General features: G+C 38.9%; 1 protein-coding gene across 2 annotated transcripts in view; it reads left to right on the plus strand.

Moving 5' to 3' along the window:
• The window catches only part of Gda (guanine deaminase), an 85,717-nt gene extending 67,128 nt beyond the window's left edge, over positions 1–18,589 (plus strand). For both annotated transcript variants that reach the window (XM_028764028.1, XM_028764030.1), the window contains exons 11-14: positions 8,832–8,978; positions 12,188–12,318; positions 13,799–13,826; positions 14,577–18,589. In XM_028764028.1, coding sequence (XP_028619861.1) covers positions 8,832–8,978; positions 12,188–12,318; positions 13,799–13,826; positions 14,577–14,647 — 377 coding nt within the window. In that variant the 3' untranslated portion in view covers positions 14,648–18,589. The remainder of the gene's footprint in view (positions 1–8,831; positions 8,979–12,187; positions 12,319–13,798; positions 13,827–14,576) is intronic.
• The last annotated feature ends 320 nt before the right edge of the window (positions 18,590–18,909 follow it).

Genomic DNA, 18,909 nt, shown 5'->3' on the forward strand with positions numbered 1-18,909 from the left:
ATTACAGGAGGGCGGAAACCGAGCATGGGCATGGGGCTGGAGGCATAGTACTGAGACAGGTGTTCCTAACTGATAAGGAACCGGCATAGAAGCAGTAGGTCATAATCAGAGCTTGAAAATTAAAAATGTTGAGCGAACTCACACCCCCATATGTTAAATTGTAACTGAACATGTTGTGGCAAAATATTTTAATTTCTAGAAAAACAAAAACATTCCCAAAGCATTGAGCCAGGAAATAAAATGTTACCAGAACCAACAACAACAACAACAACAAGCAAGTTTTCTTTCAGATGACTCTTTTTAAATCAGGAAATAAAATTTTACCAATAAAACAAGAGCTGGTTTTCTTCCAGGTGATTGGTTTTGTTGATGGTGATACAAATGATACCAAAGACAAGAAAGAGTTTGAAAGCAAAAGAATTATTAATCAAAAATACTATTTCTATATGTGAACACTTCTCCTTCATGTATAAAAGCAACAAAGTCCTCAGCTATATAAAGGCTTGGAAAATATTCCCCTATGACCCCTTTGGAAATAATTACTTGAAAGTCTCTATCATCAGGGGTGAGTCAAAAGGAAGAGTCGTTACATAGGGATGTGAGGAGGAAGTCTTGGGGATCTGTCACCAGCCAAGCAACAAGTTATAGGAAGCATGCTCACACTCACATTTGGAAAATAACAAAGCAACAAACTAAAAACAAAGCAGTTGGCCCGAGAGCAGAAAATGGACCATGTGAGTCTGGGAGAGGGGTCATGAGGATGGGATCATGGCAGAAGAAGGGAGAGGAGACATGATCAGAGATTGACAAGATATATGCATGTATAGAATTGCTACGCCAAAATCCATTCATTTGTACAATTAATATGTATTAATAATAATAACAAAAAGAGGGTGACCAGAGCGGGTGACACTTCTGCTGAGGTTCAAACTGAGAACAAATGACAGCGATGCGGAATCCAGAGAAGTAGATTTGTTTGAGAGCACTACAGAAACAATAAATTATTTTAGAAATTGTAAAGAGAATGTGTTAACAGTGTTAAAAATGTCTCTATTTCTCAAAAGCAAGTGAAGATAAGTCAAAGAGAGCTTTCTTTGATGGAAACACATGATCATTGTTTTTGAAACTGAGCACCAGATTCTCGAGCTTTGGTTTTGTATGCCTTATATTATTTGTATATCTTTAATATGGTATCATAAAAAAATAAGTGATATATGCTGAGTAAGGAAGAAATATTTGGGGGAATGAATGCAGGTCTTCATTTGAAATTCATTTATGTTTCATAGACAGTCTATGTATAGTCATATACATAGACGGGGGCAATTTTATTGTATCTTTTTAGCACACCTGTGTCACATGATATCAGATGCAGAATTTTCTAGTGTGTTGTAACCTGCATTTGAGATTTCAGAATTTTGGATCACAAATGCTTACCCTGTATAAAGAAAACTACTTGAAGAATTATGAAAATAGCATTCCTCCCCTCTAAAATATGAAGAAAAGGGCAAAATAAACAGTAAACAACCAGCAACCCATAACCTGAAGGGGAAGTTTAAGTGTATAGAAAAAAATTACATAGCATGATGTACAAACTCATCAAAACAAAGTGTGCACCTGCAGCTACTGTCCACTTCCCTAGGCTGTCCCCACCCTAATCTGACAGAGCCACCACCCTCTGTGCTGGTTAGATTTTCTCAAATTGGCACAAATTAGAGTAGTCTGGGACAAGGGAACTTCAACCGAGAAGATGCATTCATGAGATTGGCCTTTAGAGAAGTGGGTGAGGCATTTTCTGGATTAATGATTGATGTGGGACCACTGAGGCAGGTGGTCCAGGACTGTATAAGAAAGAACACTGAGAAAGCCACAGGGAGCAAGCCAGTAAGCAACATTCCACCATGATTCTGTTAGCTCCTGCTTGTAGGTCCCTGCCCTGGCATCTGGCCTTGGCTGCCCTTGATAATGGACTGTGACCTGTGAGCCAAATACTCTCTCCTCCCCAAGATGCTTTGGTCATGGTCTTTATCACAGTAAATAGAAACTTAAAGAAAACATTCTCCCAAGCAACAACCTTTGGATTTCTTGAGAACTTTGGTCTAGTAATGCCTCACATTCTGAGTCCTTCCTGCCTTCCTAATGCAGCCCTCTTGGATGCCAGCAGATATGTCAACACTCTTTCCCTCCTCTTCGTAGGTACTCAGGTTCTGTTCTGTTCTCTTCTTTTCTTCCTCCTCTCTTTTTATTCTCCTCTTGTATATTACACCCTGACAGCAGTTTTTCTTCCTTCCTATCCCGCAGTCTCTCCCCACCAACTCTCCTTCCTCGCAGATCTACCCTCCTCCAGCTCCCCTCAGAAAAGAGCAGTCCTCCCAGGGACATGATCCAAACATGACGTAAGAGGCTACAGTAAGACCAGGCACATACCATCACATCAAGGCTGGACAAGGCAACTCAGTCGAAGGCAAAGGGTCATGTCCTTATTTTCCATGTGTTCACTATGCAAAAACTCACCCCTAGATTACTTCAACAGTTTCCTTTCCTATGCCCACAGCTGGGTGTTTAGAAGTTGCTGGAGAGAACAGTGGGTTTCATGGTAAATTTTGTGCTCAAATCCAAGCTGCCCTTAACACTGACAACAGGGATCATTATAATTTTCTATTAAGCTCTGTTTCCTTAAACCAAGACAATCTTTTGTCCCTCTCGGGTCTCCTGAAACTGTTTCTTGCAGCTCAACCCCTCCTTACACCCAGCTCACAGATTCTTCTTGTAACTCATTACAAAGATAAAAAATAAGTCAGAAATCTTATTTTTAAATTTCATACTACTAATCGTGCATACATTCTTGTCTAACACTATGTCCTTTCTACTGGATCATTCCTACCAATACTCAAGCATCTAAGATATCTCCTAACTCTTTTAGGTCATAATCTGTAACTTTTCTCTTACCTAGACACCCTCACCTGCTTCCTACCCCATGTTGATGCCTTCCTTCCTTCCTTCCTTCCTTCCTTCCTTCCTTCCTTCCTTCCTTCCTTCCTTTCTTCCTTCCCTCCCTCCCTTTCTTCCTTCCTTCTTTTTAAAGATTTATTTATTATGAATATAGTATTCTACCTGCATGTATGCCTGCATCCAGAAGAAGACATCAGATTTCATTATAAGAGGTTATGATCACTATGATGTTGCTGAGACTTGAACTCAGGACCTCTGGAAGAACAGCTAGCACTCTTAACCTCTGAGCTGTCTCTTAAGCCTGCTGCCTTTCTTTACAGCAAAACTTTTTTGAATATGGACATCCACAATGCTCCCACCCTTCCACCCTCCACCCACCACCCCCACCACAGTCCTGATTCTTGCTCAGCCAGCAAGGCAGCCATTTTGTTCTTTTTGCTGTGACTAGCTGTAACCATGACCTCTTTGCTGCCTCTCAAAAGATGCTGTACTGTCGCGACTCTGGATGCCTCTGTGGTCTGCTGTGGTGGACACTTCTCCTAGTCTCAATAGCTTACAATGAAGTCAGCAAAATCCCATTTTTTTTTTAAGAAAAATTTTTTTTGTTGCTGGCCATTCTTTCTTTCCTGAAGGCTTGCTCTTCTCTTTTGGGCTGTTGATAAAAGCTACCTTCAATTCTCAACAAGTCAATCTCTTCTTCATTCAAATTATTTTTTCTTAAAGGGTTTTGTCCTCATATGCTTCTCGGGTTTTATGTGCATCTCACCCCTCCTTTGAAACCCAATCCTGGATTTTCAGTTTCGGGTACTCTCCCTCCTCTTGGGAATTTCAAATTCAATTATCTCTCCCCCCCCCCATCACATTTAGTCCTAACTCTGTTAAGAAATCTCCTAGTCAGGGAATTCAAGATATTATCTTAGGTCTATCTTTGTCCTCCCTCCTTCATGCCCGAGACAGCACAATGTCCAATCTGATGTCACCCTCCTATCATCTGAAACTACTTTGATTTCCATGCTGGTCTCTAACACATGCCATTTTTTCTGTCTGAAATGCTGACCCTAATTGGTCTCCCGTCTACCCTTGGACCTTCTAATAATTTTTCTCTTCTTGAAAGAATCACAAAAGTCTGGTCATTTTATCCTCTGTGCCTGTCACCCTTCTAGGGGATTTGGAATGTTCAGGGTTATCACGGTGCCAGCGATACTCTGTGGTTCCCAACATCATGTCGCAATGTGTCTCCTGCCTGTACTGACTATATGAATTACAATCCTTCCTATCAAAAGTCCTTGGTGCGTTTTGTTTTTTACCTAAATATTCATTTTGCAAATGTCTTCTCATGCCAGATAAAGGTCTTTCTTGACTGTTCAAAGTAGGCTTGCCACCTCTACTCTCCCTATCACTAAACTAAACACAGTTTCCCATTAATATTTTTGCTTATATGCCTCTTTTCTTTCTTCTGTTTGGAGTTCTGACATCAGGTGACAATTAGAAGTGTATTTTCTAGTTCTATGATTTGGGGGAGGAGAAACGAATTTATACGTTTCTGTACACTGTAGGCCCCAAGGTGATGACATATGTCCGGATAGGTCTTCCCTGCCCTTACAGGCAAATCCTAAAACAATGGTTCACCTATCCTCTAGGTATTTCTTAATCCAGTCAAGTTGATACTTAGAATTAACTATCCCTTAACCTGGCAAAACACCATGATCTGCATGGCTAGTGTTGTACAACACTGTCCTTTGTTTAAATGTTCCTGTCACTGACATTACATTATCAACCAAAGAATATAGACCCATTTAATTAACAATCTAACAAAGCATGTCTCTAAAATTTTCCAAGAAATTGCATGCCACTGTTTCTTAATCCCATGCTTCCTTTGGAGTTTATTTTTAATAGAAGATTCTGGGGAAAATATTACTTTCTATTAAACACACACATACACACACACACACGCACATGCACACGCACATGCACTTTTGAGACAGGCTCTCTCTCTACATAGTCCTGGCTGTTCTGGAATTCACCATGTAGACTATACTGGCCTCAAACTCAGATCTGCCTGCCTCTGCCTCTGGTGGGATTAAAGGTATGGTCCACCATACTTGTCCCCTTTCTATAGTATTTGTAAAATATTTTTAATAACTACTGTTACTTAGATCTTCTATGTTCATACCACTCTGTGTTTTCTTACTCTACGTTCACTTGAAACCTCTATCTACATATAATGGAGTATATTTAGTCCTTGCATATTTCCAGACCATAGAGTAAAAGTTTTATTCCCCCCTTACATTTAGCACTTTTATTTTAGCCATAGAAAGAAAGTATGAGACCAAAATAGTTGAACATTTAATGTGCATTATTCCCAGATTACTATAGTCTTAGTTCAATACTTTAGTAAAAGCGGGTGATCTTTTTTTTTAACTGTACACCAGCTATCATTTTACTTAATTCCCAAATTAAAACTGTTTCCTCAGTTTTACTGATGAGTCACTGAAGACCCAGAAAGGGTGCTGGCTCATCCGATAGTCTATAGCTAAGAGTGTAGCACAACCAGTGTTCAAAGTCAGGTCTGTGTTATCTGGAGAATCGATCATGCCAAGTAAATTAGACTTTCATGCAGGGAGCAGAATAGGAAGAATTAAAAGTAAATGAGCAGATAAATAAATAAATAAATAAATAAATAAAAACTCATTAGCATCCTCAAACAATCTAATGTCTGCTGTGGCTAGGCAGCTCAGACGTCTTCAAGAAGAGCTACTTGAGTAAATGGCCCTTTCAACTTTACAAGTAGCCTTTAAAGAAAGTGCTTTACAGAATAGACCATATTAGGACTATCTTGTGTTCTTTTAATACAGTATGATCGACTGGTCAGAGACTTCAAAATTTCAGTTAGACAACAGAATAAAGACTGAGAGTTCTGTTGTATATATTGGAAACTATAACTAATAATATGCCATGCATTCAAAACATGCTAAGAGGACATTTTCAGTGGTCTCATGGGGGAGGGAACCAATGTATATGTTAAATAGCCTGAATGAGCCATGCCATGATCCATCCAGACATTAAAACAGCATAGGAAGGACTGAGATGGCCTAGCATGCCCGAGGCCCCAAATTCCAACCATATCACCAGAAAAACAAAACAAAACAAAACAAAACAGCATCATACTGTATACCATAAATGTATACTTTGTGGGTGTTTTTCCTGCATGTATGTCTGTATACCATGTATGGGAATGATGCCCATGTAGACTAGAAAATGGTAGTGGATCTCTTGAAACTGGAATTACAGATGTGAGCCATTCTGTGGGTGCTGGGACTTGAACCCACGTCCTCTGGAATTGCAGTCAGTGCTATCAACCACTGAGTTATCTCTCTAGACTCACGTGTACAATTTTTAAACCATCAACTTGAAAAATAATTGTAAAAGATAGATTCTAGAACTTACTCCTGACTGATTCTGACACAGCAGTTTCACAAAGGAAACCTGAAACATCTGTCTAACAAAAGGTCTCTAAGATAAATTTGACCAAAAACTCATATGTGAGAGCCTCTGTCGTTAGAAGCTATATGAATTGCCACATTACCACTAGCTGGTGTGGCATGATACCTTGGTTGAATAGCAAGTTACCTTGTCCATGGACCTTGATATTTTTGACTCTAAAATGGAGTTGATAGCAGATACTTTATGTGTTTATGTTGAAGATTGTTGAAGTCAATGCTGTGCTGTTATTGTAGTAATTTTTGGTATGATACAATACTGGTTTGTGACAATTGGATATTCAGAGTTGCTTTTTATTTTACAATTAATTCACTTCTTTTTTAATTAATATAAAATAATTATATACAAAAAGGCTTACTGGGTTCTTGTTAGTTAATTATGTGTGTCCAAGTGTGTGTGTGTATGTATGTGTGTGTGTGTGTGTATGCGTGTGAGTTAGTGTACATGTATGTGTTCACACGTCGATATAGAGACATGATTTTAACCTCAGGTATCATTCCTTAGGTGCTGTTAAAGGATCTTTGAATAGAACCTGGTACCAATTAAGCTATATGGGTGTCCAGAAAGCTCCAGGGATCTGCGTATCTCTGCCTTCCCAGTGTGCCAACACACCTAGCCTTTTACATAGGACTTGGGGATCAAAGTGAGGCTCTCCTGCTGGCATTGGCAAGCACTTTAATGGCTGAGCTGCGCTGTTTTCACCACCTTGATTATTTCTCATTAATAGACACTAATAAAGTAAAGTAGCTGTAGTAAAACTTTTCGGAGTGCCAGATGATCCCCTAGCAAGACTTATCTGGGTAAATAAAGTATTTAAAAAAAACAAAACAAAACAAAACAAAAAAAATTCATATAAGTTTACTTAAGGCATACAAGACAATTGAACATAAAATTGAGCTGTAATCCAGAATTGGTACTAAATAGCCAATTATGTTTTATCTTTGCAATATTTATAGGCTCATCTACCAGAAATGACAGGAACATTTAAACTATGGTAATTATTTGATTAGCTATAAAATGTATTCTCTAATAAAACATGCTATTTTACTTGAGATTGTATCAACTCATTTAATGGCATGCATTTGTTCCTGCCAAAGGCAGTGTTTCAATTAATGATCCTTAGGGACTTAATCAAAGTCACCACAACTCTCATTTCTCATTCAGTGATGCCAACCAGAATGGAAAGCTTTCTGTATCGGCTTTATTTATTGTACTAAGTTTCCAAACTATGTGTCCATTCTAAAGCTTCCTGAAGAATTACTGTTTAAAAAATGGCTTTTTAATTTTCTAAAGTTTTCATCTTGATTAGAGTAACACTAAGATGTTTTCTTAATGTATCCAACTGTAAGTTTATGTTAAATCAATCACATTATCAATGTTTCACAGGTATTCCCCCTTATTTGAACAATTTCCATGAATGTTCAAGAAATAGAGATGTTTCTCTTTATTAGCCATGTGGCTGTTGTAGTGGGTTGAGTTGTTACCCTCAAAAGATGTCTACTAAACCTGTAACTATGACAATATTAGGACTAAGGGTTTTTGTAGCTAGAATTAAGGCTGGCAAGATGAACTTATTCTGAACTGGGGCAGCTACTAAGCTCAATGATTAATGCTTAGAAGAGACAGAAAATTAAAGCCTCAAAGACCCAAGGGAAGGGAGTTATGTGAATGTGGACAGAGACCAGAGTTATTGCCATAAGCCGAGATCTCTACAAGGCATGAGAAGCTGGAAGGAACAAAGCAGGATGCTTCCTGGATCTTTGGAAGGGCTGAGATCCTCACTGACACTTGTACTGGTGCTGGGTTCTAAAGCCATGCCCTTGTCCAGTCTCAACACACACTCTGCCACCAAACAACACTCTCCAGCCATCCCTGCCAACACTTGGATTTTAGACTTCTGGCCTCCAAAACTAATTGTGAGAGAAGGAACTTCTGTTGTGTTAAGTCACAAGACTTATGATGGTTTGAACGATCCTAGAAGCTAATTTTGGAATACATTTGATTTTAATGACAGATGGCTTTTATAAAGCATCATTCAAAGTAATAAGTTTTGATATGCAAAGTAGTAAGCATTCTGATATGTGTATCATTTTGATAAATATACTGCCATTTCTTTGTTCTCATTTGTCCCCTTGTCTTATGCCCCCTTCTTGCTTATCCCTTTCCTTCCCCTAAATGTCGTCCTTTTCTGCTTTTATGCAAATGACAAATTTTGAATTTATTTAAATGCTGGTTAACAGCTAATATGTTTACAGATGAGAACTTTTTAGAAATGGAAAGATAAAACATTATTAAAACAAGAGTGGTGGGGGGATATGCATACCTGTTATCCCATCCACATTAATAAAGTTACCATTTGGGTTTTGTCTTCCCTACCATAGATGTGGCTGGTGGTTACTCCTATTCCATGCTGGATGCCATCAGAAGAGCAGTGATGGTTTCCAATGTCCTCTTAATTAATAAGGTGAATGAGAAAAGCCTCACCCTCAAAGAAGTCTTCAGACTAGCCACTCTTGGAGGAAGTCAAGGTAATGACAGCTTCATCCTCTCTCACACCGTGTACAGCCATGTCACTCTGTCTTTGGCTATAGCGTGGAGGTGCACCACAGCAAACTAAGGCAAGCCCTATCTATATTCACGACTGATGTGTGTCATACAACATACCCAAATCCTAGCCATGTGGTGGGGCAACCATTCTTTCAATGAGTTCAGTCTTTGGTGGGTTTAATGCACTATTGTTATATTGATTCTTTTAGTGAATATTCATATTAGCCATATGCATATGAATTAAGATCATTTATTCTTCCATTGAGTCAAGTACTGTCTTTTCTTGAATGATAAGGCTATCAATAAAAGGGATTGCCAAGATAATTGGATTCTTTCCATGGGCCTGTCTGGTAAATGCCCTGGTCATGTGCTGCCGTTCAGTCCTCACTGCCACTGTCACTAATTTCATTTACAGAAAAGGAACCTGAGTAACACACAACTGACAAGGTGCGGCATGCCATGTTTGCATTCAGAAAGCACTAATCCAGATTGCAGAGTTGAACTTCATTATGCTGTCTTCCCGTATAAATTCCTGCCTAATCCGTGTGCTGATTACTCAAGCTTCTTTAAATGGAGAAAGAAGTAACAGTGTAGTTGACTGACAGTTGTGATTCATCATCTTTCCTTAGCTCTCATGTGCGACTACAGTTGAAATAATCACTTTGGTTTGTTCTAGAAATATTATATAAACAAAGTAGCTTCAAACCACTGGAAGCTCTAGAGCAATTAAATATGTATATACAGATCTATATAGATTTATGATACATACCCTAAATCAAAAATGGAAGGCCAAGAATATCATCTCTGCATGTTCTAGAATATCATGAACACTAAAAGAACATTTCAAGGTAGAGAAATCATAGTTACATTTTCCTTGGCCGTCTATTTTGTTTCTGAAGTTCTTAAGCCTGGTCCCACCTCCACACCATTATATATGTTATACACTTTAGCTCAGTGATCTGCTACCTACCCACTGATGAAAATAGGTTGAACTGAATGGATGTGATGTTTTTTAGCCGAGGCTCTGTGTTTCACTCTGCTAGGTTGCTGTTTCTGATCAAGCCACTGTGGAAACTTGCCAAAGCATTCCCCAGGGAGTGTATCTTTTAAAGCAGTATTGTTTGGCAACTGGTTACTGTTAGGGATGTCCTTCTTCTCAGTTGTGAATTACAGCTGTAAACATGGAGAAGCCAGTAGACATAGTCTGAGTGAAGTGGGTTAAGTCATTGGTGTTTAAAGTGCAACACTTCCCAGCTCTGCCACAACCTTTACACTCATTTTCTGTTAGCCAACGCCACACAGCCAGCATCCCTCAGGTAGAAAGTGCTACTTGATGGCATTTTCTGAAGCCGGCTGAGTTGCTGACCAGCCTGGTTGGGTCTATGGAAAGATCCAGATTTACATCCATTTGCAAGTTCACTAGAGGCTGTCATCTGTTTCTCAAATAGCTCATCTCTGAGCTCTCCGTTTTCTGATGAATTGCCCATTTAGTTTAGATATCCTCAGATGCTCTGGAGCTCACATTTGTGTCAGTTCCTCTGGATTACTAAGCACAAGCAATTTCATGTTGAATACAGTCACTGAAAGCTCATAGTGTAAACCAGGTGATGGTGGCTCATGCCTTTAATCCCAGCACTCTGGGTGGCAGAGGCAGGCAGATCTCTGAGTTCAAGGCCAGCTTGGTCTACAGATCAGGCTCGAGGACAGCCAGGATTACACAGAGAAACCCTGTCTCAAAAACAAACAAACAAACAAACAAACAAGCAAATAAATAAAACCCCTCAAAGTGTGGGGCTCCTTTGTCAAGGGCCAAAAGAAGCATGTAACCAATAAAAGTAAAACGTCTGTGTTTGGTTCATACCAGGCTCTCCCAGAAGTCACCTTGCTGCTTTTAACAGTTATTATTTCTACACCCTTCTCTGACTATGCGTTGCCTGCAGGTTAAAAAAAAAAATCCTTTCTTTACAGACAGTGAAAAAGAGTCTCTAAGTAGTGTTTTAAGAACAACAAGTATGATTTCAATTTGCTATTCTGATAATTGCCATGTTATTGGGATGTCTGTGAACAGAAATATCCTGTGTATACTGTGCCCATACCAGAAAAGCAAAGAAAAATCTACAGAATACTTCCCCATAATAAAATACACTGGAAGTGACAGGACACAGCAGACATAAATCTTGGAGTGGACAGTACACCATGAATGTGATCTCAATGCACCTCTTGCTCAGAATGCAGGCTTTAAGGAGCTGGCAATCAGACAGCAGCATTGGCAACAAAAGTAGACACCTGCAGTTCTTTAATAAATTATGAAAATGAGGCGTGCTCTTTCTTGGCATCCAGAAACCATGGACATGAGCTGTAAGCTTGGAGAAGCCAGTAGACATTTATTGGCCTGTGCCCTAGTTTAGCAAACCATTCTTCATGGGCAACCAGAATACTTTTGAAGTTACAAAATCACTGGGACTCTTGAGTTACAGGGTCTCTAAACTTTGAAATGGATTTTTTTTCCTATTCAAAAGATTTAAACTAAAGAATTCTTCATTGGTATACCTGTATTGAAAAATTGGCAAAGCTTTTTTTTTTTTAATTTGAGGTTCAGTTTGCTGCAATGAAAATACATATAACCAACTATTAGCTGGGCAGTGGTGGCGCACACCTTTAATCCCAGCACTTGGGAGGCAAAGACAGGCAGATTTCTGAGTTTGAGGCTAGCCTGGTCTACAGAGTGTGTTCCAGGACAGCCAGGGCTACACAGAGAAACCCTCTCTCTAAAAACCAAAAGAAAAAAAAGGAAAAAAAGAAAGAAAAAAGAAAATACACATAACCATCTATCTCATGGAACACAAAGGTAAAGCTAGAAGTGTTGGGGAGAAGGGGGAGGTATGAAGGATGTAGGTTATGTGTCAAGCTCACTGCTTTGAAGGTTCAGTGGAGCTCACTGACAGGGCTAAAGTCAAGACCTCATCAGAACTATGACATGGCAATGCACAGAGCTATTTGCTTTCCTGTTCTCCATTGTCTATGCATAGATCTTGTGTCCTGTTGGGATGGGAGCACTTTTCTATCTCACACGTAAGATTCTAATTTTGGAGGGTCTAGGTATATGTTGGCAGGGTCTGTCCATATAAACAAGGACACTGGAATGATTCTGAGGGAATTCTGACTGCTGTTCACTTGTGTCCATTTGTAGCCCTGGGGCTCGATAGTGAGATTGGAAACTTTGAAGTCGGCAAAGAATTTGATGCCCTCTTGATCAACCCCAGAGCATCGGACTCTCCCATTGATCTGTTTTATGGGGATTTTGTTGGTGATATTTCTGACGTAAGTAAAAGTTAAACAAAATGCCTTTTCTTGGGGGAAAGGGGATTATTTTTAAACCAATCATTCTTAGTAAGATGTATTCATTTATTTTTTGTGAAAAATTAATCCTTGGATTTTGTTACTGTTTGTTTTGTTGTTTTAAATATAGTTTTTTAAAAAGATGTATTTATTTTATGTATGTAAGTACACTGTAGCTATCTTCAGATATACCAAAAGAGGGCATCAGATTCCATTACAGATGGTTGTGAGCCACCATGTGGTTGCTGGGAACTAAATTCAGGTCCTCTGGAAGAGCATTCAGTGCTCTTAACTGCTGAGCCATCTCTCCAGCCCTGGTTTTTGGCTTAAGTTTTTTTTGATTGTTTTTGTTTTTTAGACAAGGTCTGACTATGTGACCAGATTATCTGAAGTTTGTACCACTTGTTGTTTCAGGGGAGACAAACTGTCTCTCCCTCTGTTGGTTCAGGTTCAAAACTGGTAATCCCTATTAACCAGAGCAAAGCATGAAGATATAAGTTATCTATGATACAAGAAGTCATAAATGAAGCACAATTCCAACAAACCTGAACTTTCCTCTGCCAGGTGTGATGGAGGATGGAGAGCTGTGGAGAAATGGGTGTGGCGTAAGGATTTTAAACTGACAGCCTTAGCAAGGCTTCAAGTGTAAGAAAGACAGCGATGATCCTGGGGTAGGGGAGCACTTTTCATCTGCTTGCTCTCACAAGACCACAGGAACATCCTAGGATTTGATTCAGGGAAAGGCCAGACATTTCCCCTAGGTGTTAGGACCTGCTTCCAGAGAAAAGTAAAATGTCAAATGTCTTTCCTGCTTTTGATTTTAGGAGAGGGTTTTCAAGTATCATTATATTCCTGGTTTTCATTATTTTGCTTTTCATTCTTATATTAGAGTAAATTTCTGAGTAATAAGCTTTGTTTCATTAATTTCATCATTTTTCTTCTGTAATACACCTTTTGACACACCTGCATCATTTTTTGTAATGATTTCTTTGATTTGTGTATTACTCTGCCTCTGACATTTTAAAGATTGTCTGTCAAGAATATTCTAGAAATAAGCAGGATATGGTAGCACACTCCTTTTATCCCAGCACTACAGAGGCAAAGACAGTAAGCTCTAAGTTTGAGGCCAGCCTGCTCTAGTTAGCAAGTTTCAGAACTATGTAGAGAGCCCCTGTTTCAAAAACCAACCAACCAACCAACCAACCAACCAACAAACAAACAAACACCAGTAATGGGCAAGTACTTCTTAAAACTAGTAGACTGTGATTTTTGTTTGCCTTCTCTGGACTTAGATTTTCATTTATTCATTTGTTTTTGATAAGACCATTCTTTATTAAAATGTAAGTTTTGTCATTGAGAAATAAATTCCAATTTCTGGACTTTGCCAACAGCATTTATCCATAAATTTTATTTCTAATTATACAAAGTAGTATTTCTTACCACCTCTATTTTCTATTTTTAGGCTGTTATCCAGAAGTTCCTCTATCTAGGTAAGTAGATTTATGTTTCTGGGCTAAATACAATCTTTTCTTTGTTCAAGGCTATTGGTGGTGCGCATTAAACTCTATGCATGTTAATTTGTGTTAACTTATCTTTAAAAACAGTTCTCAGCACTGAGCTTACGTCCTATGGCACAATGCCTAACAATTCCAAGAGCATTTAAGACTTGAGCTGGTATGTAGAGGGAAAGAGAGCTTAATGTCAAGTCCTCTTGTGCCCCACAACCTCTTATCCTGGGACAGAACTGAAGTCACAGTCGGAGGTTCATTCCCTGAGACATAATTGGATCAGGAGAGTCTATTCTGCCTCCCTTCCTACTGAGTGAGCTCAGTCCTGGACAATGGTAAGCGTTGAGAGGGCACTTCTGCAGGCTGCTCATCTCAATGTGCTGAGAATGATTCTGGGGCCAAAGATAATGTATAGGATGTCCTTTCACCTGGGACTGGAAATGCCAGGTAGCCACTTCAGCAGAAAGGTCAGAGATGGGAGATTATTGAGCTTTCTATGATTTTCACCTCAGATACAGAATGGAGACTCCAATCCTCAACAGGCTAAGTGGATGCTTTGTCTTGATCAAGCCATCTCAGGGAGACCATAAATGATCTGGGAGAAATAAGGTTTCTACCTTTGGGGGCTTGTGTTTCTTCTTTTAAAAGTGTTTAACTTAAAATCTAAAGGAAATTAAGGCAATCATTGACCCCAAAAGCACAGTACAAATGATTCTTTGGTTTTAATTTCAGGAGACGATCGAAATATTGAGGAGGTTTATGTGGGTGGAAAGCAGGTTGTTCCATTCTCCAGCTCAGTGTAAGGCTTTGGACATCCATGAAGCTCTCCTGGGAGAACATGATTCTGCAATCTTCCTTGTGCCCAGGGACCAATCAGAAAGTATATTTTAAAAAAAGTACCATGTTCTTTGGATGACTTCTGTTCCTGTGTCTCCTTCCAGTGCTCATTTGGTAAATTGTTCGAAGGGAGTACGCTGCTTCTCCACTGTGGTCCGAAAGCATTCGTAATTTCATGACAGCGCCTCCCATTGGGCTGTTTAGATTTGTGTTAAGGTCACACAGAAGGCAGTATTAACAGCTGGCAATGTGCTTTTAATAGTAAGGTAAAGCCTTTCCATATAGGGAAATACAGGGTGAGGAGCTCTCCCTATGTGGTTAGACACTCTGTGCTAATGACTGAGAAAATTTAAGAAACTACAGTATGGACCAATGAGCAGATGTTTATGAGAGGGAACAAGCTAGACATTGAGAAGACATTGGAAAATCATTGTTTGTGCTTGGAAATTAAGTATTGAGAACACTCTTATAAAAAGAGAACTTACTGGATTTAAAACATGCTTCTAGATTGAGCTTATCTATGGAAATTTGCACTTTGTGAAATTTGCATTTCAGGGTGTGCTATTGTTATGCTTTCCCTTCTTGAGATGAATGTCAGAACCGGAATGCCACATGCTTTTCAAATATAGTTCTGTGCTTCAAAGTGTTTGACAGAAGTTGAATATTAAAGATTTAAAGTCTCTTAGGGATAGTATTCACATAGCCACATGGCATAAATAGTTGTGTTTTTGTGTACTTCAAAGTCATCTTGATTCCTGGCTGTGAGGTGTTCAAGTTGCTTCTATTTTATTACATGAGAAACAAGCCCTGTGTATGTTGCTGCCCTGTAGACTGGAGATTTCATAAATTGGGGAAGTAGTGTATTCCCCAGAGCTGTTAACACTATCAGGACAGGATTCTTTGTAATGCTGAATCTACCCAACCCAATGTGTCAACGTTGCTGTACAGTTCACCCTCCCCTCAATGTGCTAGAACTTAAAAGCCAAGTGAAAGTCCCTTAAAGAATTAAGGATAAGACTCTGTAAGGTCTGTATATTGAAAGAACTCTGTTTTTCTAATTTATCAAATTGTCATTATAATTCTTTGAGATTTTTCTGGCATCAAAATCTTAGAATAATGAAAAAGATATAGAAATGCCATTTAATGTTTGTATTTCTAGAACTTACCTGTACTAGACACCAACAAATATTAAGCAAAAGAGGACCCCTTAGCTTTTCTAGCTAATATAGTATCCCTTCTCACACCAGAACTAAAACCAGGTCATAACCATGTGGCAGAGCCTTAGGAAAGAGTGGTGTGGTTTCTATTTAAATACTACATTTTTCTCAATTTATTCCACCTACAAGCAAGCAAGGACCAGGAACAAGTTTTATTAACAAACCATTTCATTCCTAGGGTTTAGATGAGTTTCTATTTTATCTTATAACAGAAAAAAAAACATTAGGCAATAGAGTTAGTTTTCATGTCTAAGAATACATAGTTCCTCTGCTGTCCCGTAAACATCAGTTTCACAGCCCATGCTAACTCAGCAGTAACTTGTCCAGATCTATTTTCCTGGTAGAAGTACTTTTAGATCTAGTTGTGTATACATTAAATCTAAAGATGATACACATTTTAGATATCTTACTTCATTTTATCTTTAAGAAAAAAAAGACAGAATTTGTCTTGTGGGATATAAGTAAGTAAATCCAACCTCTGGTTTTAGTCTGGATGTCCAGTGTTTCTAGCACATCAGAAATATCAAAATGATCTGCCAAATCCCCTCCCAGATTTCTCTCTGGGGCTGGCAAGTACTTTAGGCTGTGTCTTTTAACTCTTGCCAAAGGGACTTAGTTACAGGGTATCTAACTGGAGTGAGGCAGCTGTGGAGCTTAGGTGTGTGTCGGGTAGACATCTGCCAGCCACCAGCCACCTCCAGCCTTTGCAGACCCCATACTCGTCCTCCTTAAGGGTATGCATTTTTGTGTTGAACATCAGCTTTTATTTAAATGTAAGACCCCCACGCAGTAATATAAGTAAGTGTAATACTGGAAGTGGGAATAACAGTGGTCATATAACATCATCCAGTCGAGCATTCAGATTTGTCCTGATAATGTGTTGCCAGCCGAATAGATAAGGTGTTGAAGTGTTTACATGTACTTTGAGTACTTTGATCTCCCTGCATCCCTTATAACATATGTGTTTTAGTTCCCCAAGTGAAGTGTTCATGAGTGTTACTTATGCTTGTTTGAATGTCCCACACATGGGGCCAGATGTCCTGCACTTTGAAATGCTGCGTTCACCTAATGTAGGTTGACTTTCCTGATTATTGATAGGCACTGTTCCAAGCCTATCCCAGTTGTCACTTTATGTTTGAATGGTTTGCTCTCTGTTGAAGAAAGGAAAAGAGAAACAAAGACAGGGGAAGAGAGGAAAGGGGTAGAGAGAGAAAGGGAGGAAGAAGAGAGGGAGGGGAAAAGGAAGGAAGATTAAAACATTATCCTGCCTACTCCATACCATTTGAATAGTTTCTTTAGAATTTTTTGATGGACTTCATTATAAAAGGTTAGAAAGCATTAAAAGTAATCATGTGTGTTATATTTATAAAATATTCTTGCAACCAAAACGCAAAAGTAGACTAATCAAGTTGAATTTGATTTTCAAAAAAAAAAAAGAGGGGGAAGTTCAGGGGCATTGAAAATAAGAGATTAGGACCCACAAGGTCATGCTAATCTACAGGGTCAGAGAGGCTGTATTCCTCTATTGTATTATCTTAGCTGGTTCTTTACTTGCACTGTCAAAGACTTCATAATCCCAGAGGGTATACCAGGAGGGTACCTTTCTAAGTTAATCTTGTGAACACTGAATTTCTTTGCTTCTTTAGTGAAAACATTTCAAGATAAATGAAAGGAAATTTTAGAAAACCCCCTCTTCATTGCTTAGCTGATTTTGAGGTGTGCCCTCGAATATCTCTGAAATCATACAGAGGCAACATGACTGCCAGATCTGGCAATGTGTTCTAAATCTTCACTCTCTACCAGATTAGTTCTATTTTTAAGCTGTTTCACTTTGGAAACAGACATATGGAAAGCCTACAAGGCACGCTGGAAAGCACATTGTATCAATTCAATCAGTGTATATATGTGGAAGATACCCAGAACCGGATGCTTCTGCAGCCTGGTGGACATCTTCTACAGTTACTGTTGCTGGACTATTCAAATATTTGAAAAGAGTTGTCTTAGTTGTTAACAGGTAGAAGGAGACATGCATCATGGGCAACTACTTAAAATAAATCTTAAATTACAGGGACTCTGTGATATTTAAAAAAAGACTGAAAAGAGATGTTTGCAATTTTTAATCTAGCTGCTGTAGGTATGACTTTGCACAGTACACTTTATAATGTCCTCAGAGAAAGCATGAAAACATTTCTAAAGGCGTGGGAAGAAGCAGACAGGGGAGAGGTCACTGAGAGAAAAACTCTTGATATTCGCTACCGTGCATGTTTTCAAGTCTACCCCACCTTCTTGCGCATCTCCAGCACTTAACATGAGAGATGGAGTGTTGAAGGGTTAGTTTGTAGACCTAGTCCAAATTTAGTGAAATGCAAAGCCAAGAAAGTCAATGAGGAAATTAAATGTAAATTCTGAGCAGGCATTTATCAGGTTACTTGAGCAACCAATCATTATTAATTTCTGTTATTTGGCAGTGACTTCTCTGTCTATTTCTTACCCAAAAAGCCCATCAGAAGGCATTCCTTACATTATTGTTAACCTCTTGATTGCTGTTCTTAAGGATAGATACATATATGTGTATGTAGTCAAGGGGACATCCTTCCCCTCAGTATCTGTGAGATTTGCTTATTGTTAATGTACTGAGTGAGCTCCTTTGTGCATCAGGAAAAAAAAAATAAATAAGATTTTGTGTTTCCATTGGTGTGTGTTGTATTTGCTGTTTGCTTTGATTGCAAGTCATATCAGTTTGATGGAAGAAGGATGAATCTGATAATACATTTTTTCCCTTTTTTTTATATAATGGATTGAAAAACAGACTATAATATTTAGCTGTGGGCCAACATACATCTTCCATCCTATGGTACATGGTTTTTTAAATGAAGCTACTGCAATCGCTCTTCTAGACTGTCAGCTTGTTTGGGTTGATTAGGGGAGTAGTTCAAACATGTTCTAGTTGTGTCCATGAGGAAGTGTGAGTAATGACTAGATCGTTAGATCATGAAGGCTGCAGCCTAATG

Source organism: Grammomys surdaster, unplaced genomic scaffold (assembly GCF_004785775.1).
Source record: "Grammomys surdaster isolate TR1022 unplaced genomic scaffold, NIH_TR_1.0 141, whole genome shotgun sequence".
In the NCBI taxonomy this organism is placed as follows: domain Eukaryota; kingdom Metazoa; phylum Chordata; class Mammalia; order Rodentia; family Muridae; genus Grammomys; species Grammomys surdaster.